General features: G+C 50.1%; 1 protein-coding gene across 1 annotated transcript in view; it reads left to right on the top strand.

The window, feature by feature from the left end:
• The first annotated feature begins 4,121 nt into the window (after positions 1-4,121).
• Positions 4,122-24,161, top strand: part of NFKBIE (NFKB inhibitor epsilon) — a 209,857-nt gene continuing 189,817 nt past the window's right edge. The window contains exon 1 of the mRNA XM_069608863.1: positions 4,122-5,694. Within this exon, the coding sequence (XP_069464964.1) occupies positions 5,327-5,694 (368 nt within the window). The 5' untranslated portion in view covers positions 4,122-5,326. The remainder of the gene's footprint in view (positions 5,695-24,161) is intronic.

The raw sequence follows: 24,161 nt of genomic DNA, 5'->3' as shown, positions 1-24,161 counted from the left end.
TTTTCGGAGGAGCCAGGGCACATCAAGGGCTTCGTGCACAAAATATTGCTCAAAGCCATTGCCGTTCCAGTCAAACACAAAGTAAGGCCAGTACCTGCAACTGCGAGAGACACACTCAAATGTCAATTAGACAAAATGAGGAAGGATGGCGTCATCGAAGAAATCGAGGCCTCTGAGTGGCTCAGCCCAGTTGTACTTATTAAGAAACCGAACTCAAAAGAGCTAAGGGTCTGTATCGATCTTCGCAGCCTGAACGTAGAAGTTATCACGGACAGCTACCCACTGCCGAGCATTAATGAGTTGATCCTCATGATGAAAGAAGCCAAAATATTCTCTAAATTGGACATGAGGAATGCGTACCACCAAATACAACTGCACAAGGAGTCCAAACCTCTCACCGCTTTCATAACCCCGTTTGGCACGTACCAGTTCACCAAGATGCCATTCGGCTTATCATCCGCTGCTTCAGCGTTTCAGCGAATGATGGATGCCCTGCTACAGAAGGTCAGAAATGTGGCTTACTTTCAGGACGACATTCTTGTCTACGCAGGGGATGAACAGACACACGACGCCACATTGAAGATAGTTCTCACCAAACTGCAAGAAGCCGGAGTGAGATTAAGATATGAAAAATGCGTATTCAAGGCGAAAGAAGTTGAGTATTTGGGGTACAAGATATCAGAGAAAGGCATAAGTCCCAAACAAAATTTGATGCAGGCCATAACTAAAGCACCAGAGCCCACCAACAAAGACGAAGTAAGATCATTCCTCGGGTTGGCGGAGTACTATGCCAAATTCATCCCCAAATTCTCGGAAACCTCAGCACCGCTCCGGGAACTCCTTAAAAAGGGATCGGAGTACATGTGGCAAGAACCCCAGAAGAAAGTGGTGGAAAGCATAAAACAACATATAGTAGAAGCGCCATGCTTGCAACCGTTCAACCCCGAGTGGGGTACGGTCATCACAACAGATGCCAGTGCATATGGACTAGGAGCTGTGTTAACTCAGAAGAAAGGCGACACGGAACGTGTGGTAGCTTTTGCCTCGAAAGCCGAACAAAACTACTCCACCATAGAGAAGGAGATGCCAGCGTGCGCATGGGCAGTGGAACATTTCAGAATATATGTGTGGGGCACAAAATTCAAATTAGTTACCGACCATAAGCCCCTCATCCACATGCTCAGCCCAGGCGGCACCAAAGTGTCAACGCCCAGATTGGCACGCATAGCAGCCAAACTGCAGGAATACACTTTCGAAGTACAACACATCTCAGGATGGAAGAATTTGCAGGCAGACTGCATGTCAAGATTGCCAGAGGACAAGGATAAGGCCACGACCTTCCTGCAAGAAGAATGCATTGTAGCATCCATCACAGATCTCAAGACACCAGACTACCTAGAGCTCAGTGAGAAAGACTGGGTGGAAGAAGATGGAAAGGACCCGACCATGGCGAGAATTAGAGAGTGGATCAGGAGCGGGTGGCCAAATGAACGGGCAGTTCCAGAAGGAATGAGACCTTATTGGAAAATAGCAGATGAAATTTCAGAGGCAGACGGAATAATCATGAAAACGGACCAAATAATCCCGCCCACAGGCATGAGAAAAATCATTCTCTACAGAGCCCATGCGGGCCACTTGGAAACACCATGACACGTCGAAGAGTGAGAGAAGCCTACTGGTGGCCGTCCATGGATCAAGAGATCCGCACCATGATCGAGAGATGCCATGAGTGTCTCAACAGTGACAAGCGCCTAAAGATCAGACAGGCGCCCCTGATCCCTACGGAAGTCCCAGAAGCGGTGTGGTCAAAAGTAGGTCTAGATTTCATAGGGCCATTGGAGGCGATGACGCCCGAACATCGGTACGGCATAGTGCTAGTGGACTACTTATCAAAGTGGGTCGAAGCCGAGTTTGTTCCCAACATCACCACCGCAACAGTAATTGAGGTCCTCACAGCCATCTTCCAGAGAGAAGGGCTCCCCGATGAGTTAGTTTGCAAAGGTAGCGGGCGCCCCTCTCTCGACAGAACAAGGCCTGATAACCTGTTCAGTGGTTATTAACCACTTGAGAGTTCGCAGCCACTGCTTTTACTCACTGTGCCTTTCACAGATGGGAAATATCCATTTGCATATCAGTCTTTGTCCTGCCCAGGGGCAGTCCAGCACCGAAATGCAATGGCAATTCCAACCTGAACGAGAGTACCACCAGCAACCCCATACACGTGTTTCACCCTTGTTGGGGATCATCAGTGAGGTCACGCTGATGCCTCTCTAAGCACAGTGAGAGGGAGACCACGTCTGGTTGCCCCCAGGAGACCTAGGGTTACCAATCCCAGGTTCCTTGAAATTTAGTTTGCAAAGGTAGCGGGCGCCCCTCTCTCGACAGAACAAGGCCTGATAACCTGTTCAGTGGTTATTAACCACTTGAGAGTTTGCAGCCACTGCTTTTACTCACTGTGCCTTTCACAGATGGGAAATATCCATTTGCATATCAGTCTTTGTCCTGCCCAGGGGCAGTCCAGCGCCGAAATGCAATGGCAATTCCAACCTGAACGAGAGTACCACCAGCAACCCCATATACTCCCCAATGAGTTAGTAACAGACAACGGTGTACAACTGATTTCCAGAGAAATGGTATTGTTCCTGAAGAAGCACCACATACACCAGAAGAAAGCAGCACTATATCATCCCCAAGCCAATGGGCTTGTCGAGAGAGCCAACAGATTTATCAAGGGGGCTATCCAATTAGCTACTGCACCAGGGATGGACCCTCTCAAAACCACAAAGGAGGCCATAGCAGCTCACAGGTTAACTCCCAACGGGATCACCCAAATTTCCCCGTTTCGCATGTTGAGAAGGAGGAGAGCAGCCTCCACATTAGTGCCACCATGGTTGGCCAAAGTAAGAGAAGACGAAGAAGTAGACATGTCGGAAGTGGTATGGAGAATAGAAAACAGCAAAGCACGCATGAAAACATGGAGTGATAGAAGAAGGACCAAACAAGGGTCAGATGTTAAAGAAGGAGACTGGATCAAAATACGGCTACCGACCAAGGATCAACTCACGGGTTCACGGTTCAGCAGACCCGTAAAAGTGATTCACCGAGGATCCAACCATGTCCGCACCGAAGATGGACGCACATGGAACATGGAAAGAGTGGCCTTGTTTGAGAAGAGACAAGAGAGAGAGAACACCGTCGAAAGATCGGAAGCCGAAGGAGAAATGAACCATGAGAGAGGGATAGAAAGTGAGCCGGCGGCCGATGACAGAGAAAGAGAAGAAACCGGACTGGAAGCGGATACACCCGCGGTAGAGCGAGAGGAGGAGCTGCAGGAGCTACACACTGAGAAAGGTGATCGGCCACGGAGAGAACACAGAAGACCGGTGAGATACAATCACTATGTCTTACAATGAACTGCCTTTGCATTATCAGGGGGAGGTGTGTAGAGATATCGCGAGACCCGTGAGTCTCGCGAGATCTCGCCCGTGGCCGGAAGTGCCGCCTCCGCGCTCCGAGCGCGGATTACGCAAGGATTAGGAACGGAGCAGCAACGGGAGCAGGACGTGTCCTGTGTGCTCCTTCCAAGCACGGGCCCCAGAGCACACATTAAGACTTATGCAGCATGTGCTAGTTATGGCCACAGTTGTAGGGCCTGTTGCCCTTTGACATTATTCTTTAATGCAAGCAAAAGCAAAGTTATTGCATGCTGTGAAAATAACGGCATCTAAGAAGATAAGACGCCTCCTGTTTTATGTGAAGATATTATACAACAGGGGGCCTGTCACTCAGGATGCCTGCACGCCCCCTGCAGGCCCGGAGGGAGGGCCTCACTTTGGGCAGGGGGCCTGTCACCCAGGATGCCTGCACGCCCCCTGCAGGCCCGGAGGGAGGGCCTCACTTTGGACAGGAGGACCTGTCACTCAGGCTGCCTGCACGCCCCCTGCAGGCCCGGACGGAGGGCCTCACTTTGGACAGGGGGGCCTGTCACCCACGCTGCCTGCACGTCCCCTGCAGGCCCGAAGGGAGGGCCTCACTTTGGGCAGGAGGACCTGTCACCCAGGCTGCCTGCACGCCCCCTGCAGGCCCGGAGGGAGGGCCTCACTTTGGGCAGGGGCCCTGTCACTCAGGATGCCTGCACGCCCCCTGCAGGCCCGGAGGGAGGGCCTCACTTTGGGCAGGGGCCTTGTCACCCAGGATGCCTGCACGCCCCCAGCAGACCACTGCCTGTTCAGGGGATTCCCTGCCTAGGAGAAAGGGGTTTCCCTCCCGCCACTGCTGCCTGGCTGCCACCTAGTGGTGGCAGTTGGAAGTGCTGCTGGAGGCGGGTTGGGGAAGTCCAGCTTTGCAGGAAGCCGCCCAGCAAGCAGAGAGGCGGGCTGCTTTCTGACTGTGCCTCCCCCGAGCAAGGAGGGCAGACTGCGCCTGCAGACGTTCAACTAGCGCCCAGTGCTCCCCCGGGGCCAGCAGCCGCTCGCAGCGCCTCCAACAGGACCAGACTCGCTGTATCCACGGAAGCGCCGGTGACTGGCATCTTGCACGCGAAACTGCAGCAGGCGCCGCAACTGACCGAGCCATCTGAAGTCGCAGGCACCTGCAGAACGGCGTAGGACTACACACATGGAACTCGCCTAACACACCGGATTTCGGAGCTGTGGACTCAGATCTGTGCAGTGCGGGCCCAACCCACTGAGTTATTGTATATCGAAAACACTTTTGGAATTGGAGTTCCGCAAACCGTGGGAGTGGCAGGGCAAGTGCGGGTTAAGCACCGATCACCCGCAGCGGGTGCTTTAACCCACGCAGCTTCTTCTTTATATCACTGGCGTCCGCCAGATAAGATTGCATTGCACGGGCATCTCGGCCGCTGGAGCATTGACCCACCGAGTTACCTGCCAGAGCGGCAAGCTGTGATCTCCGCAGCAGGTGCATTAACCTCCCCCGAGCCTGGAATAGATCCTGTCGCACACAGACCTCGGCAGCAGGCGCAGTAGCCCACCGCGCTGCCAGGCCGCCGGGCCCTGGCACTTGGCAGCGGCGCTTCTCGTGTTGCACAATCGTGGGCTTTTCTGCTCCTTGGCCTGTGCTGCACTTCCCGCTTCCTCTCGTGCAGGCGCTGCTGCCTCTGAAGGGCGTCCCAGGGCGCAGTCGGCGCACCCTATGGGGGGGTGAGCCCGACAGACACCCAGTGGAGTCTGACACCTGCAGGGTGTTCCCATTGGCTGGAATGGAGTCTCACACCTTTTCCTGCTGAAGGAGGGCCTTCTGCCCACACGCCTCGCTCCAGCGGAGCCTTGGTCCAGCAGCTCATCACTGACCCCCGAGGGCCATGTCGGGCAAAGGGCCCCCGCAGGACGAGGTGGCCTTCGACCCCGAAGAGGGCCCCTACGACTCTGGCTTGCTGGTTTCCGTGACGTCACCCCTGACGTCACTCGCGCCGCTGGACAGCGGACGGCCCGGGGGAGCCCGGCAGGACCCGCCGGGGGGCGACGATGAGCGGCCCGGGGGGAAGAGGGGCGAAGCCCCGGAGCAGGAGAGGAACGACTCGGCCTACGGGTCATCGTCCATCACAGACTCCCTGCTGGGCAGCTGCACGGGGGAGCCCCCCAAAGAACTGGCACTGGGGGACCCGAAACCTGAGGTGCCCGGGCCGGACCCCCTGCAGGTGCTCGCCTTCATCTCGGAGGATGGGGACACGTGAGTACAGCCACTCTCTGCCAATCACGCCCCCCTCCCCCGATCTATACCTGCCTGATAACCACACGCCCCCTTACTGGCAAACATCTGCTTGCAGACACCTGGACTGCTGCCACCAATCGGCATGGACGGTCCCTGATCAATAGCTGCCCGGCATCGCACACCCCCTCAATGATCAATAGCTGCCTGTTATCGCATAACCCCTCAATGATCAATAGCTGCCTGGTATTGCATACCCCCTCAATGATCAATAGCTGCCTGGTATCGCACACCCCCTCACTGACAAATAGCAGCCTGGTATCGCAGACCCCCTCACTGATCAATAGCAGCCTGGCATCGCAGACCCCCTCACTGATCAATATCTGCCTGGTATCGCATACCCCCTCACTGATCAATAACAGCCTGGTATCCCACACCCCCTCACTGATCAATAGCTGCCTGGCATCGCATACCCCCTCACTGATCAATAGCTGCCTGGCATCTCATACCCCCTCACTGATCAATAGCTGCCTGCATCGCATACCCCCTCACTGATCAATAGCAGCCTGGCATCGCATACCCCCTCCCTGATCAATAACAGCCTGGTATCCCACACCCCCTCACTGATCAATAGCTGCCTGCATCGCATACCCCCTCACTGATCAATAGCTGCCTGGCATCTCATACCCCCTCACTGATCAATAGCTGCCTGGTATTGTATACCCCCTCCCTGATCAATAGCTGCCTGGTATCGCATACCCCCTCCCTGATCAATAACAGCCTGGTATCCCACACCCCCTCACTGATCAATAGCTTCCTGGTATCCCATACCCCCTCGCTGATCAATAGCAGCCTGGTATCCCATACCCCCTCACTGATCAATATCAGCCTGGCATCGCATACCCCCTCACTGATCAATAGCTGCCTGGTATTGCAGACCCCATCACTGATCAATAGCAGCCTGGCATCGCAGACCCCCTCACTGATCAATAGCTGCCTGGTATCGCACCTTCTCACTGATCAATAGCAGCCTGGCATCGCAGACCCCCTCACTGATCAATATCTGCCTGGTATCGCATACCCCCTCCCTGATCAATAACAGCCTGGTATCCCACACCCCTTCACTGATCAATGGCTGCCTGGCATCGCATACCCCCTCACTGATCAATAGCTGCCTGGCATCTCATACCCCCTCACTGATCAATAGCTGCCTGGTATCCCATACCCCCTCACTGATCAATAGCTGCCTGGCATCTCATACCCCCTCACTGATCAATAGCTGCCTGGTATTGCATACCCCCTCACTGATCAATAGCTGCCAGGTATTGCATACCCCCTCACTGATCAATAGCTGCCTGGCATCGCATACCCCCTCACTGATCAATAGCAGCCTGGCATCACATACCCCCTCGCTGATCAATAGCTGCCTGGTATCCCATACCCCCACTGATTAATAGCAGCCTGGTATCCCATACGCCCTCACTGATCAATAGCATCCTGGCATCGCACCCCCCCTCACTGATCAATAGCAGCCTGGTTTCGCACACCCCCTCACTGATCAATAGCTGCCTGGTATTGCAGACCCCCTCACTGATCAATAGCTGCCTGGCATCGCACACCCCCTCACTGATCAATAGCTGCCTGGCATCGCACACCCCCTCACTGATCAATAGCAGCCTGGTATTGCATACCCCCTCACTGATCAATAGCAGCCTGGCATTGCATACCCCCTCGCGGATCAATAGCTGCCTGGTATTGCAGACCCCCTCACTGATCAATAGCTGCCTGGCATCCCATACCCCCTCACTGATCAATAGCTGCCTGGTATCGCATCCCCCCTCACTGATCAATAGCTGCCTGGTATTGCAGACCCCCTCACTGATCAATAGCTGCCTGGCATCCCATACCCCCTCACTGATCAATAGCTGCCTGGTATCGCATACCCCCCTCACTAATCAATAGCAGCTTGGTATCTCATACCCGCTCACTGATCAATAGCTGCCTGGTATCGCATAGCCCCTCACTGATCCATAGCAGCCTGGCATCGCAAACACCCTCACTGATCAATACCTGCCTGGCATCGCATCCCCCCTCACTGATCAATAGCAGCCTTGTATCGCAGACCTCCTCACTGATCAATAGCTGCCTGGTATCTCATACCCCCTCGCTGATCAATAGCTGCCTGGCATCGCACACCCCCTCACTGATCAATAGCTGCCTGGTATCGCATACCCCCTCGCTGATCAATAGCTGTCTGGTATTGCATACCCCCTCACTGATCAATAGCAGCCTGGCATCGCTTTCCCCCTCACTGATCAATAGCAGCCTGGCATCTCATACCCGCTCACTGATCAATAGCTGCCTGGCATCGCAGACCCCCTCACTGATCAATAGCTGCCTGGTATCCCATACCCCCTCACTGATCAATAGCTGCCTGGTATCGCAGACCCACTCACTGATCAATAGCTGCCTGGCATCGCACACCCCCTCACTGATCAATAGCTGCCTGGCATCGCAGACCTCGCTGATCAATAGCAGCCTGGTATCGCACCCCAACCCCCTCACTGATCAATAGCAGCCTGGTATCGCAGACCCCCTCACGGATCAATAGTTGCCTGGTATCGCAGACCCTCTCACTGATCAAAAGCTGCCTGGCATCGTATACCCCCTTGCTGATCAATAGCAGCCTGGCATCACAGACTCCCCCCCCCTCACTGATCAATAGCTGCCTGGTATCGCATCCCCCCTCACTGATGAATAGCTGCCTGGCATCGCACACCCCCCTCACTGATCAATAGCTGCCTGCCATCCCATACCCCCTCACTGATCAATATCAGCCTGATATTGCATACCCCCCCCAACTGATCAATAGCAGCCTGGTTTCGCATGCCCCCCCCTCACTGATCCATAGCAGCCTGGTATTGCAGACCCCCTCACTGATCAATAGCTGCTTGGCATCGCATACCCCCTCACTGATCAATAGCAGCCTGGTATCACAGACCCCTCACTGATCAATAGCTGCCTGCCATCGCACACCCCCTCACTGATCAATAGCAGCCTGGTATTGCATACCCCCTCACTGATCAATAGCAGCCTGGTATCACAGACCCCTCACTGATCAATAGCTGCCTGCCATCGCACACCCCCTCACTGATCAATAGCAGCCTGGTATTGCATACCCCATCACTGATCAATAGCAGCCTGGTATCGCATGCCCCCCCCTCACTGATCCATAGCAGCCTGGTATTGCAGACCCCCTCACTGATCAATAGCAGCCTGATATTGCATACCCCCCCAACTGATCAATAGCAGCCTGGTATCACATCCCCCCCCCCCCTCACTGATTCAATAGCAGCCTGCTATCCTATTTATTATTACTAACTAATCAATAAGCCACATGCATTGCAATCAATCACAAAGATCATACTTGCCAACATGACTCATTCCGATCTGTAGGTGCGTATCCAGTCCTGTTTTTTTTTTCTTTACATCCTGGGACTTATAGTTCCACTTTTCCCATTATATAACTCGGACTACAAGTCCCAGAATGCAAAGAAAAAAACAGGACTGGAAAAGCACCTACAGATTTGGATGGGTTATGTTGGCAACGATGCAAAGGGCACCATCTGCTGACTTTGCAAACCTTTCCCTCTGGCCATTTGCTGTCCCGTAAATAAAGGGCAAACTGACCCCATTCTTGCATTTCACGGAAACAAACAGACATTATTGGACTCAACGACTTGTAGTTGCAGATAAGAAAAAACCCAAGCGTTGACTTCCACAGCTCTGCAACCTTTAGCTGTGCAGATGCTACGGACTACAACTCCCATGAGCATTAGGTAGCGTAGGCGACGGTGAGGGGTCAGGGATCCAGTGCCACCTGGGGCGCTCAGGTTGCAGACCCGCTGGTTTAGGCCTCCGAGCAATGTCCGGGCTCGAGCAGTTATTGCCCTCCAGCGCCACCTGCTGTATACTGCCGGCGGTGCACGCCTGGGATTTCACAATCCAATATAATAACGCTATATGCGCTGGGTTAGTACATATGTGGTGACTAGTGTCCATGTGCAGAGTGGACGTGTCCGGTGTGTCTGTGTTTCCTGCATATACTCGATTAAGGTGTCGACCCCCGCTTAGTAGCCAGGATGAGTCCTGCAGCAATTGCAGCAAACTCCAAAGTACGGACAAAAAGCAGGGAAAGCAGGGAAACACCGTATTGAAAAACGGATGTATTTTAATGTTTCCATAAAAGTAAAACATTTGTACAAAAAAACAATAGTACAATCAGCAACCACACAAAGACACACAGAGGCAGGACGCCAAAGTACACGACCTGTACACACACACATATATATACTGTATTCCACCCCGTACAGTTTCGCCTGTGGACCAGGGCAACAGTACAGTGCAGGCATCCAGCCCGCTTCTTCTCCATGGAAGCCTGCACGTGCAGTTTCTTCTTGTCCATTTGAAATGTAGGGACATGCACTTCCATGCACACACGGGGCTGCATCGGGAGCTCTGTGCAATACCACATGACCCACCCCATGTTACCTTCTCTCCAGGACTGATTAGTAGTGGTGTGTAGCTTCTCTAGTCCGCCATATTGCTATTTCTTTTGCCCCCCGGCACAGACGCATGTTGCCCTTCTGTCGGCCCCTTCTGGTGGCTGTCCGGGGATGACGCTGAGCCGTTCGTGTTCTGTTTTTATTGTAGAAGCCTCTCTATTCTCGCACAAGGTCAGGAAATACGGGTCCTCAAGGTGTCCATAAAACGGACAGTGAGTGATACCGTGTCTCTCAGTTGCCCCTTCTCCTAAGTCACACTGTTAACAGCGCCTGTGTCTGCCCCTGAGGCTTTTCTTTGAGCTGTGCCACTCGCTCTGTATTTGGTGAGTGCCTCTCCTAATACGGTGCCAGTTTAAAGCTTTGCCCCAGAGTCCTGTAGCATCCTAGCATGTGTTGTCACCCCCAGGGTCATGGGGTGGTGCTTCTCCAGGGCTGGTTCTAGGTCCCTAGTCCATTACTCCTCGTGCCTTTTTGTTTCTAATGCTGGGGGTCTTTGGGGTGCTGCTGGCTGAGGACTGCAGATGTGTGATCTTGCTCAAGGCATTGTTTGTAGGGATTTGCTCTTTCTTCTTGCAAAGCCTGGTAGTGGCTGGGGTGACCGCTCTTGACACGGCACCCGCTTTTCCCCATTCTGCAGTCTCCCCTTTAAATTAGTTTTGCCCCCCCCAACTCATTCCCATAAAGCAGGATAGGGTTAATGGTGTCAAAACGCTTTAGCCTTAATTATACTGGTGGATTCTTTTTCTCGAAGTATTTATATTGCCATTGTATGCCTCCTAGTCTGAGACATTGGTACATTGGTAAGTGTAACCTGTTGTATGCTCAACTTTTGCGCCTTTAAGGATGACTCAGAATCTATTGTGGTTTTTCTTTGGTTTATTCTGGAATGCCATGATTTTTTTTTTCATAGGTTCATTTTCAAGGCCCAGATTGTGCAGCCATCTTTGAGGACGTCTGTGGCATCTGTACTGGCTCAGGACTGATAGGATGTGCGCTTGCAGTATTCCATGCTGTATTCATTCATTCACACTAAACACGCCACAGTGTGTGGGCTTGCTATAATGCCACCAGGGAGGGGGCAAGGGAAGCAGGCCCTCACCTCTGATAAAGAGCAAAGTCACTGATGGGATGAGATGATGGCAATGGCAAACCCCTCTGCAGAGATTCTGCGGGAAGGAAAGTGGCAACAATTCTGGGTCTCACTGATTCGGACATTGCATTTCAGTTCTTTTCATCGATGCATCTAGTTCTTACTTCATGTTGGCTATTTCCATTGTAGCCATCCTTTAACGGCTGGAACTTCATCAATGCTTTCCTTACGACAATTAGTAGATATAAGTGACATATATATCGCCAACACAGATATGGTGGGTTTAAAAGGGCTTGCAAAAATCCTTCACCTAAAATGTGAACACTACTCTCTCTGTACCAATCATTCCACAGTCACTACCTGCACTTAAGGTTCTAAATGTGAAAGTAGATTAATCCATTTGAGCCACGTCAAACATGTAGCCATCGCTGGCAGTTCGCCTGCAGTTCAGAGCCTTGTTAGCAAGACATTGTGGGTATGTAAATTAGCCCAAATGCAAGCCTTTTGCTCCAGGAAATTGTGTTTGTTTTACAGGGCAGTGCTCCGTTATACATAGGCTTTATCAACCCAAGACATGCATTGCTCAAGGACATTATGGATATGTTTGCACCAAAATGGCACACACCAGTGATTCATATACCCTAGTGTCTGTGCCAGCGCGCCCATTATTTTAAGCTGGGAATGGAGTTTTTGTGTAAAAGTATCTGAGAAGAAAAAGGAAATCTGTAAAACGCGTCACAGGTTGTGCCGAGAGGAGAATCGCATGATTGAAGTCACGTGAGTGAGAGCAATCTGATGAACCAAATAGAAATATGATGTTTTAGAAAGTTAACATTTTTTAATGTAGACATCTCCAAGATGTCATCTCATCAAGTGGGAGGGGAACTGAGTTTGAAAGCTACTCCCATTAGACTGCCCACTTCATTACTATGCCCAATAAGTATGAAAGGGATGGTTTAGTGCGAGGTCCTTTTTGGAACATTGGACCATACACTGAACAATTTAGATTAGAGAAATGATATACATCTCTAAATGGAGTGGTTTCTGATATATAAAACTCCAACCTATAAATTCTGGGTACGCACTTACTCACTGACTGGCAGGGATGGACTGGCAGGCAACATAAAAGGAGAGAAAGGAGAATTGATAACACAAAGGATAATGGAATAGATTGATTTCCTTTTGGACCTATTATGGGTTACTATTAGTACACCGCAAGGGAGGCTACCTCGGGTTAAAGTCCAAGGCCTTCTTCAGTGTAAAAGAAAACAAACAGGCTGTGGAGGGAAGCTCACCCCCTCTTGCTGACTGATGCCCACCTGTTCCTAGAGAGGGAGAATTGAACCAGGCCTTAAGAGGTTGCTGACCTGTCTACAAGACAGCCAAAGGAAATGCCTATGTAAGTATAATGTTAAGGGGAAATACTTCTGAGGGGGGGGCGATACTCTAAAGGGTAATAGATTAAATCCCATCCCTTTTTATTTGTGAAAGTACTGATGTGGCAGGGGTATATAAATTGACTGTACATCCTGAGAAACATGTATTTCAGAAGTGTATGTGCTTCTAGAATGATTTGACAAAACACATCAGAATGGTGTATATATGGGGAGAACACTGCTCCTCTTCTGTGCAATGAAGAAGCACAGATTGGGAGCCAACATATATCTCACTTGTTAGGAAAGATTTCGTAATTGTAGGCAATTTTCCTTCCATGTGGCAACCCCTAAACTTTTTGCTGTTGTTTTTCACCTTGTTCTTGACTTTGCCAGAGAAGTGCAGCCTTCTGCTGCACTCCTCTGGGCTTTCGCTCCTTTCTTACGGGGAAACTGACATGCCCTTAAGACAGTCAGTACCGGGGAACGCTGTTTCCCGTAGTTTCTTTTATCATGTTGCGGCTTTCGTGCAACATGACACAAGAGGGCACTGTAAGCTAAGTTACAGCTCTCTTGGGTCTCTAGCCTTGTACAGGCCCTAGATACTCGTTTAGGATTGTATCTGATCGGTGCAAGTGATTCAGGGACGGGTATGGTGGCAGCAATCGTTTCTTGTGTTTTGAGCTCCTTTTGGCGTTCTAAGCGCGTTTTTCGCGCTTAACCCAAAATGGTGGCCTGGCTCCCAAAATGGCCAGACCACGAGGCTCCTTTGTCCTGTCCGCTGACCGTCTTGCTCCCTTCACCTTCCCCAGGTCGAGCCGACCCGGGGCCTTCCTTATTTGGGCATGTACTTTCCCGCGAAACACGGATGCTTTCGCGGGCTTCTACATGTCTTTTGTGTGCCTCCAGGATATGGGCTGGGATTTCTGGTCCCAATACACATCCTGGGTGCCAGAGAGTCTAGGGTGGTGTGAATGCCTGGGACCACCATGGTCCGTGATTGGTCCACGAATGGTGTGAGTGTTGATGAGCGGATCTCCCATTGGGTCCCCTCCGTTTTGGCGCGAAGGGAACCGTGGATAAGAGGGGGCTGGAAACACCACTACCATGTCGATCTCCTGAGTTCTCATGAACGAAGGAATACAGGAGCCAAGTATCCTGCAACCAAGAGGCTGGACCGAGGAATCGCTGGTGACCCGCTGAAGGACTTCTCCTCTGCACTGCTATCGCCTTGTGAAACCCTTTTCACCTTTGATCGAACCAGAAGGCCTGTACTGGTACTTCGACCCTTTGGAATAGCGGGAACAGCTATTCTCGGCATCTTCACCATCTCCTGCCAGTAAGCCTTCTGACTGGCCAGCTTACACGGGAGTCTTGCTCTGTAACCGCCGCCAGGTTGTGTAGTATTTCGAGTCCTTGTCACTCTCACACGCTTCGTACACTTGGCGTTCCAAAGTCTGAAGTGAGTAGTGTACATTTGGCTCAGATACACACGGCCGCTCCGTTTCCCTGCTGTGGTAACAAACTGTGCGGGTTTCTTCGATTGGGACGTCTTTTTTCTCAACACGACAACGAGGCGTTCCCTGCTCTTCTGAACCTGCCAGCTGCTGAAACTGACGCGGAGAAGCCTGGGTCTGCTTGCATCGGGGACCGGTGAGTAGCATAGCTAGGATCTGGTCGCCCTCCTGCAGGAGCCCATTGCTTTTCCCCGCTGTGTAAAACAGCACCCTTTTCCGTACTCGCGCTCTGCTTCTGCCCACTGTGGAGGCTGCGCTTGAGTCGCGGAACTTGTTCTTCTTCTTTTGTGCACTAAACTGAACTGACTGATTTCCCTCGAAGAGCTTCTCCTTTTGCCCGTTGGCACCAGCGCGTGCAGGTACTTTTGAGCACAAGGCTCCACTCTTCGCAGGGCTCGGACTTCCATCTAGTTAGGTGCCTCTGAAGGCGAACTGGGTCTAAGCATTATTTTGCACTGCCTGTCTTCCTTCCCTTTTAGGCGGACTACCCATTTCGTGCATATAACGCTTGGGACTGTCGTATTTGTATATATATTGTGTTGATATGGTATGTGTTGGTTTACTATCGTTATATTGTGATTTTCTCGCTACGGTCATTGTTTTAAAGGCCTTGAAATAAATGTGTATATATTTTTTATATAACAACTGTTTGGAGTAGTTTGTAAGTGATCTTGCTTTGGGTGCTCATTGCAGGCTTTCAGTCACCCTCACCCCTCTTGAGACCTAGTCTTGACCGCCGCGATCGCTACCTTGTTTGGTCTGGCTCGTCCAGAGGTTACCCTGTTCCAAGTAATTAGGTTGGCCTTCTGAACTTCTGCGCCACCAGGACAGAGTTCAGAAATCCGTCTTAACAAATTGGTGTACAGCGGTGGGATACGACTGAAGGTATCCAGTGTTGCGCACGAACTAAGGCATTTCAGGTTATTCCAACCAGGACACGTAGTGAATTGTTGTAGTATAACTTTAAAAAGGCCATAGTCCTATCTAACAGTATGGAAACAAATACATTGTTAACTTTAAATGCTTCCAAATCAGAAACACTGAAAAAGATGTGTGCAGAGAGAGGTGTTTCCTCTCAAGGCACGAAATTGGAAATGATCCAAAGAATCGTGGCGTGGCAAGAAGCGCAGCTTGACGCTATAACTTCTGAGGACAGTGCGGAAGGTGGTGGGGCTGCTCTCACTGGTAGAACCGACGGTTCTGCCGCTGCACTGATCCATCGCGACCACGAGGACAGGGAGGACGAGATGTCTAATGTTTCCTCTGCCAGTGCTGATGGGGAGGCTATGCTTGAATTCAAGAAGCAAGAGCTGCGGTTTAGGCAGCAGGAGCTTGAATTCAGCATAGCCAAACTAAAAATCGAACAGGCAGAAAAACAGAAAGACAGGGATCACCAGTTGGAACTGGCCAAGCTTCAGTTTGCAAATGGGTCCAAGGGTCCTGGACATGGGTCTGGGGCTTCCTCTCATCCACGGTTTCCGAAAGATCTGCTCAGTGTGTATGAAGAAAGGAATGACATTATGGACTGGCTGAATGCGTTTGAGTATGCATGCGAAGTTCAACAAGTTGACAATGCTGATAAGATTGCCTGGTTACTCAGCAGACTGCCCCATTCTGGCTGTAGTGCTATTATGGAAATGTCGAAGGCTGAGCGAGCTGATTTCGCAATGTTAAAGCAAACTCTCATTTTAAAGTTTGGGAAGACTCCGGCCCAATATTTGAAACGTTATAGAGAGTATAAGAAAAAGGAAGGTGGTACTTGGGTATCTTATGTAACTGAATCCTTGAAAAACTTAACTGGCTGGGTCGAAGGTTATAAGGTTTCTACCTTCGAAGGCATGATAAATCTTGTCATGCTGGAACACATTTTTGCATCTTCTTCCCCGGAGCTTAAGCAGCATTTGGCCGATTCAAAGGAGATAGATCCTAAGAAGCTGGCCATTGCAGCAGACTTATGGGTGTCACATCGAGTGTCCCATAAGGACAAAACTCATCCTGGTAAGCAGGAGGAAGGGAAAAAGTCCAACGTTATGGAGGGTGGAGAATCTGATAAATCTTCTTCTCATAAGGGCCACAAAAAGAAAAATAAGGGTAAGACACAAGAGAACTCACAGGGTAGTGGAGGTCCGCCTCCGAAACAGAACTTTGGTTACCATAAGCCTCCCTATGTAAACAGACCCAATAGATCTTGTTTTGCTTGTGGAGCAACTGACCACGTGAAGGGGGATCCCCGGTGTAAGGTTAGACCTTTGGGGGTCCACTCCGCTAATCTGGCCTTCTCCTCCTACGAGGAAGAAGAGATTACAGGAGCATCCTTCTCCTCAGACTCATTTCCCAGCGGGATAGAGGCTGAGGTAGTTTTAGTGTCCCTGGGTTCCTGGGAGCCTAAAGTCGCAGAGGCTTATGCTAGGATTCCGGATAATACCAAGCACTACTTTAAAGACAGTGTGCTGATCAATGGAGTAGATACTCCAGCTCTTAGGGATAGTGGGTGCAGTCGCACTGTAGTGGATTCTACCTTGGTAGACTCAGAGGAAGTTGCCAGAGCTACTCTGATGCCCACTAAGTTGGTTGACGGCCCACTCCGTATGTTCCCAGTAATACCTGTAAATCTTACTTTAAATGGTACAGCAGTCAGGATTCCAGTGAGCATTCAGAGAAACGTCCCGGGAAAGGTCTTGTTAGGTAATGATCTCAGAGCTTTAGGGCTCGTAGGAGACACTGCCGAAAGACCCTACACACGGTCTCAAGCACGGGCAGCATTGGCCAAGACCAATACGCCGCCCCAGCCGAAGGGGAAACCCAAGGCGAAAGGAGTCGCCAAGTCAAGACGAGGGAAAGAGAATATTCCCCCGAGCTCACCTACCACTGCGGTGGAGGAAGTTGGTCAATCGCCCGGGCCTGACGAGGAGGTGGCGATGCCTGAAGTATTTGACCCCAACGATCATCCTGAACTAAAAGACTTGTTAGTTGAAGGAGGTCCTGATAGGGACGAATTCAGTAAAGGCCAACGTGAGTGCCCATCTCTGGAAGGCCTAAGGAGACAGGCCTGCTCCCAGCTTGAGGGTGAACCTCCTGGGACGCATAGGATTTATTGGGAAGGTGGACTCCTGTATAGTGAGCCCACAGAGTCTACAGAAGGAGACCATAGGAGGTTGGTGGTTCCCCTTGCTGTTAGGCCCTTCCTCCTGCAGTTGGCGCATGAAGTTCCCCTTGCTGGTCACCTTGGTATGAAGAGGACCAAGCAAAGGTTATCCATGCACTTCTACTGGCCCAAGATGGGGGTGCAAGTAGAAAGTCACTGCATGAGTTGTGCCTCCTGCCAGTTGTCTGGTAAGGTTGGCGCGACAATCCAAGCTCCGTTGGTATCGCTCCCAGTTGTGGGGGTACCATTTGAAAGGGTAGGGATCGACATCGTTGGTCCCCTTGACCCGCAAACATCCTCGGGCAATAGGTTTATCCTGGTGCTGGTCGACCATGCAACCAGATATCCTGAGGCCATCCCATTGAAAACTGTAACTGCCAAGTCAGTTGCAAAAGCTTTACTTGGCATATTTACTAGGGTTGGCTTCCCTAAAGAAGTTGTGTCGGATCGTGGCAGCAACTTTATGTCGAAGTATATGCAGGCTATGTGGAAAGAATGTGGGGTCACCTACAAGTTCTCTTCTGCATACCACCCCCAGACCAATGGTCTGGTGGAACGTTTCAACAGAACGTTAAAAAGCATGATTGGGGCTCTGGAGGAACCTCAGAGAAGAAAATGGGATCTTCTTTTACCATGCTTACTGTTTGCCTACCGAGAGGTACCACAGGAGGGTGTTGGCTTCAGCCCCTTCGAACTTCTGTTCGGTCATCCCGTACGGGGACCCTTAGACATCGTCAAGGAGGGATGGGAGATGCTCACTCCCCCTGTTACTACCAACGTAGTTGATTATGTGCTAGGGCTCAGAAAACGGATGGTACTTCTGATGGGCTTGGCTAGTGATAAATTGAAGGCAGGACAAGCGCTGGTGAAACATTGGTACGACCAGAAAGCTTCCCTCATCAACTTTACACCTGGTCAGCAAGTCCTGATCATGAATCCCATAAGGCCTCGAGCTTTACAGGACAAATGGTCAGGCCCTTACACAGTGGTGGAGCCCCTGGGTGAGGTTAACTATTTAGTGGACCTTGGAAGGCCTGGACAGGCTCCAAAAGTGTTTCACGTGAATAGGCTGAAGGCTTTCGTCCCAAGAGTCGAAATCGCAGCACTGCTACTGGCTTCAGACGTTGAGGAAGAGGAGTCTGAACCTCTCCCCGACCTGTTCCAAAGCAGTCCTTCAGATAGCTCTTTTGAGGGTGTCCGAATGGCCCCTCACCAAAATGGACAAGGCTCAGTGGTTTACCTTGGACATGAAGTAGGTGGAGGGAGGAGACAGCCTCTACCCAGTAAAGTACAAGCAGTACAAGACTGGCCTACCCCCAGTACGCAAACCCAAGTGAGAGCCTTCTTAGGACTCACGGGTTATTACCGCAATTTTGTGGCAGACTATGGCACCATAGCTGCTCCTCTGACTGCCCTCACAACTCCGAAGAAACCCAAGAAGGTAACTTGGACCGACGAGTGTGAGAAGGCCTTCAATGGCTTAAAAGACTCCTTGTGCCAGGCCCCTGTCCTCAGGGCCCCTGATTATCAAAGACCTTTTATCGTGCAGACGGACGCCTCTGACACTGGGATAGGAGCTGTACTATCACAAGTAGATGAGAAGGGTAAGGAACACCCTATTGGTTTTATTAGCCGCCAGCTTAAGGACAGAGAGCTCAGATGGTCCACGGTAGAGAAAGAATGTTTCTCTGTTGTGTGGGCCCTAAGGAAGCTGAGGCCCTACCTCTATGGGACCCACTTCACTGTGCAAACTGACCATAAGCCGTTAAAGTGGCTAATGAACATGAAGGGGGAGAATCCAAAGTTGCTTAGGTGGTCCATAAGTCTACAAGGCTTCGACTTCACTATTGAGCATAGGCCAGGTGTCCAACATAGCAATGCTGATGGGTTGTCCAGAATGTTTAACCGACCTGAACAAGAGACTCATCCAGTGGTGGATTAGTTCCCCCTGTCCATAGTCTGGGAGGGGCGAGTGTTAGGAAAGATTTCGTAATTGTAGGTAATTTTCCTTCCATGTGGCAACCCCTAAACTTTTTGCTGTTGTTTTTCACCTTGTTCTTGACTTTGCCAGAGAAGTGCAGTCTTCTGCCGCACTCCTCTGGGCTTTCGCTCCTTTCTTACGAGGAAACTGACATGCCCTTAAGACAGTCAGTACCGGGGAACGCTGTTTCCCGTAGTTTCTTTTATCATGTTGCGGCTTTCGTGCAACATGACACAAGAGGGCACTGTAAGCTAAGTTACAGCTCTCTTGGGTCTCTAGCCTTCTACAGGCCCTAGATACTCGTTTAGGATTGTTTCTGATCGGTGCAAGTGATTCAGGGATGGGTATGGTGGCAGCGATCGTTTCTTGTGTTTTGAGCTCCTTTTGGCATTCTAAGCGCGTTTTTGGCGCTTAACCCAAAATGGTGGCCTGGCTCCCAAAATGGATAGACCATGAGGCTCCTTTGTCCTGTCCGCTGACCGTCTTGCTCCCTTCAACTTCCCCAGGTCGAGCCGACCCGGGGCCTTCCTTATTTGGGCATGTACTTTCCCGCGAAACACGGATGCTTTCGCGGGCTTCTACATGTCTTTTGTGTGCCTCCAGGATATGGGCTGGGATGTCTGGTCCCAATACACATCCTGGGTGCCAGAGAGTCTAGGGTGGTGTGAATGCCTGGGACCACCGTGGTCCGTGATTGGTCCACGAATGGTGTGAGTGTTGATGAGCGGATCTCCCATTGGGTCCCCTCCGTTTTGGCGCGAAGGGAACCGTGGATAAGAGGGGGCTGGAAACACCACTACCATGTCGATCTCCTGAGTTCTCACGAACGAAGGAATACAGGAGCCAAGTATCCTGCAACCAAGAGGCTGGACCGAGGAATCGCTGGTGACCCGCTGAAGGACTTCTCCTCTGCACTGCTGTCGCCTTGTGAAACCCTTTTCACCTTTGATCGAACCAGAAGGCCTGTACTAGTACTTCGACCCTTTGGAATAGCGGGAACAGCTATTCTCGGCATCTTCACCATCTCCTGCCAGTAAGCCTTCGGAAGCGTCTCTGGGCCATTCAGCTGACTGACCAGCTTACACGGGAGTCTTGCTAATTAACCGCCGGAAGGTTGTGTAGTATTTCGAGTCCTTGTCACTCTCACACGCTTCGTACACTTGGCGTTCCCAAGTCTGAAGTGAAGTCTACTGAACAAACATGTTAAACAGGCACGTTTCTCTTTACAAGCGATTTCTATGCAGGAATGTCACGTAGCCGGTATTTCAATGGAGTTGTTCTAAAAACGCTGTTTGAAATTCTGACATGTCCATTGAGTAAGGAGTGGCATCTATTTTCAATAAAGGGGAAGTAGAGAGACTTAAATAGGCAGGGAGTGCATTTGCTTTTCCATAAAATGGCCACTTCATCCTGAGCCCTTACACATTTCAATGCATGTTGGATGCAGTTGAGGGTAAATCAAAGGTACATATGGCGATGTCTCTGTTTACAAAAGTCCACATAGACGCATAGAAAAGTAATGCCACAATTGTATTGATCATTCTTCATTGTAGTCACCAACAACATTGGAATTCGATAGATTTCATAGATGCATAATGTCTTTATATTTAAATTGATTTACTTATTTCTATTTTATTAAATAAACCTTCTATGCAACCCTGTGCGTTTCGTGTCCAAAAAGGGTAGGGAGGCTGTTGGGAAGAAATATAGCTGAATTGGGGTCCCAGGTTCATACAAATAAATTCATTCAATAAATAAAAGTTGTGTGTGCCTGATTTGGGGTGGGTGGAAAAATCCTGCTGACTAGTTGTTTCCCGATGGAAACATCCTGCAGTCCCACTCTCTCATTGGATCAAACCTCCTCCCTCGCCGTGGCATCCCTGACCCCAGGTTAGTTTCTACAGGTGGCCGACCCCTACTCCCTGGTCCTGTCTTCGGCTGGTTGAGAGGACCTAAAGCCATCTCTCTAAACTCCCTTAAGAATTTCCTAGCTTTCCCTACTCTACCCTGCCAGGTGTCAGTTCTAGACAGGAAGTTGAGAACTGTTGGATTCAGGGCTCTGGTTAGCATTCCCACTCCCACCTCTCCCTTTCCTACTCTTTCTTCTTAGCTATGTTGCCTCGCTCCTCTCTCTGATTCCTCTCACTCCTCCTAAGCGTTGCCACCACCCTTTGATGTTACACCCTCTGCTCAAACACCATGCTTTCACTCGCTACCAATCCCTTCACAACCACTACCTGCACTTAAGGTTCTAACCACACTTTCCACACAACCACACACACACACACACACACACAGCAGTACCACTTCCACTCCCAAGCCAATGCCTCACCTTCTACAATAATTGCACCCACAGACTGCTGCTCCTTCTCCCTCCTGCTGGTCTCTCCGTTTCTGCCACCTATGACCTCACTTGACTAAGCCACACTTCTGCTGCCTGCCTATATATACACTCCCTCTCTACTGATTGCAATCTGGCCATGTCTTTCCCACCTGGGGTGAGTGGTATGCCGCACAGTTTACAAACAAGGGTGAGCCCCGTCCACTTCTTCTGCACTGGCTTGCAGCATAAAAACAGCAATGGTGGCACAGGAGGTTTCATGTTGCGGTTCATGTTTGGGGGCTCATCTCCATATGCCTCAAGGGGTAAGTCCTAGGTTTATGGGGGTGCTGATAGGAAGTGGAGCTGTGGGTGCTGGAAATGGATGCTGATGGGAGGTAGAGATTGAGGGAGCGGGCAGAGGGTGCTGATGGCAATGGAAATGCAGCTTGCTGGTAAAGAGTGTTGATGGGCGTGGAGATGGAAGGGTGCTGATGGTGATGAAGCGTGCTGGCAAAGGGTGCTGATGAGGTAATGGCCCCCGTAGTCGAGGGGCTTATTGTTATTAGTACCCCAGCCCGTTAGACTGGGGTACTAGAAGCATTTTTTTTCTGTTCCAAAATGCTCCAGTGATTTGGGACAGAAGAAAATGGCCGCCAGGGAAGGGAAAAGGAAGTCCGTTGAGAGATACTGTTTTGGATCTTAACAGTTCAAATGCGATACCGGTATCCGCCATCAGATTTGAGTGGGGTTGGATCTCTCTTGGGGCCCGAGTGTGCTGGAGACGTCTAGCTTTGTTTCGTAACCAATTAACCCTATCCCAGATTAATAGTACGATGTTCTGGGATCATATGTGGACACTAAGGTTCCGGTGGGTAAAACCAGTGCAGTGATTGCGACTAATGCTAGGAATTGCGATCGGATCTTGTGGGACCTCTCAACGGACAGGTCCACTTTAATGGCAAATCCAGAAAAAGTAAAGAACATTTTGTATGATGGAGACTGGTCTGAGACGGTCGATCGATTCCATGAGTATCCTTCATTCACACGAGCACAAAAAGTGAGGCTTCATCTCAACTATTCTAACTCAGTGTCTGAATCGATTATTATCATACGCTGCTGCTAAGATTACCCTGGAATTTGCTATTAACCAAGGAAGTCTTGCTGAAAAGAAGGAGTAATTCCTCTAACGGATGCCTTTTGTCATTTTTGTTCTGAGAAGGACAATTTAGAAACCTGCAAAACACCTATTATTGGAATCTGATGCATTAAAGCAGGGGTCGGCTACCTTGGGCTTTCCAGATGTTTTGAACTAAAATTCCCATAATTCCTAGCCAATCTTGTCAATGTTGAGAGATCATGGGAGCCGTAGTCCAAAACATCTGGAGAGCTGCAGGTTGCAGACCCCTGCATTAAAGGCTGGGAGAGTGATTCTGATGGGGAAATGATTGTATTCCATAGACTGTCATAAAATAGAGTCCTTATGGCGACGATGTTTTAGCGTATACAATATTTTGGACGTGATAGCAGTTGCAGCTTTTTAGAAGTTTCAGAATTTGGGTTCATGCTATGCAACTACATTTTGTATTAATTAATAATGGTATGAATGTGCATAGGGAATTAAGATTTTTTGTTGGTTTCAGACTATCTGCATGTATTTCATTACATTAGGGTGGATGAGCTCTTTTTTAGAGATCAAGTAAAAATGATGATAACATTTAATAGACAGGTGTTTTAAATGTATTTTATGATTATAATCTATGTATTTCTTTTACTGAATTTGCATTGGCTGTCTGGCTTTGTTAATAGTATGTATTGCTATTTGTTTCCCCTTTAAGGTTTTTTGTAAACCAAACAATAAACAAAAAAACGAAAAGAAATAGATTGATTTTGGACATTCATGGGAAAGGGATCTACCCAGGACTGGAGAAGGTTTTCCAAGTCACTGGTTATTTGGTAATCCTTTATAAATGTTGCGTATGATTTACTTTGAATGTTTTGTTGTTTAGTGTGAGGGCCAGTGTTGTGTATGCAAGGAGAATTCCCCTTAGAACCTCGACTAGGTAGGAAATTCCCTGTTAAAGTAGGTTTAGTTAGGTTTTCCTTGCACTTTTTGATATCAATAAAATGTCAACCAATGAGCAAACACCAAGCAGTTGCCTGCCCCGCTTTACTAAGCCCTCAGAGGGTGGAGATGGATTGCCTTGCCTTGGCAGTGGGTGATTGCAAACAATGATGGCAGTGGGTGATGTTGGAGGATGGTGCCGATGCGTTACCATGGAAGGCGCTGGCAGTGGTTGATGACAGGGGGCGATGGTGATTGGTTATAAAAAATAAAGGAGCTGGCAGTGAGTTGGGATGAAGGGGTGCTGGCATTTGATGCTGATGGAGAGTGGTGGCAGTGGATCGTAATGGAGAGTGGTGTGTGACAAATCATGGGGTTCAGTCACTTCTACCCAGAGGGGCACCCTTCTTTGTGAGGCTAGGGAGGTGAGGC

This window comes from Ambystoma mexicanum, chromosome 4q, assembly GCF_040938575.1.
Source record: "Ambystoma mexicanum isolate Mex_15411 chromosome 4q, UKY_AmexF1_1, whole genome shotgun sequence".
Lineage (NCBI taxonomy): Eukaryota > Metazoa > Chordata > Amphibia > Caudata > Ambystomatidae > Ambystoma > Ambystoma mexicanum.
Note: the sequence above shows the minus strand (reverse complement) of the source record. Positions and strands in the feature narration are given on the sequence as shown.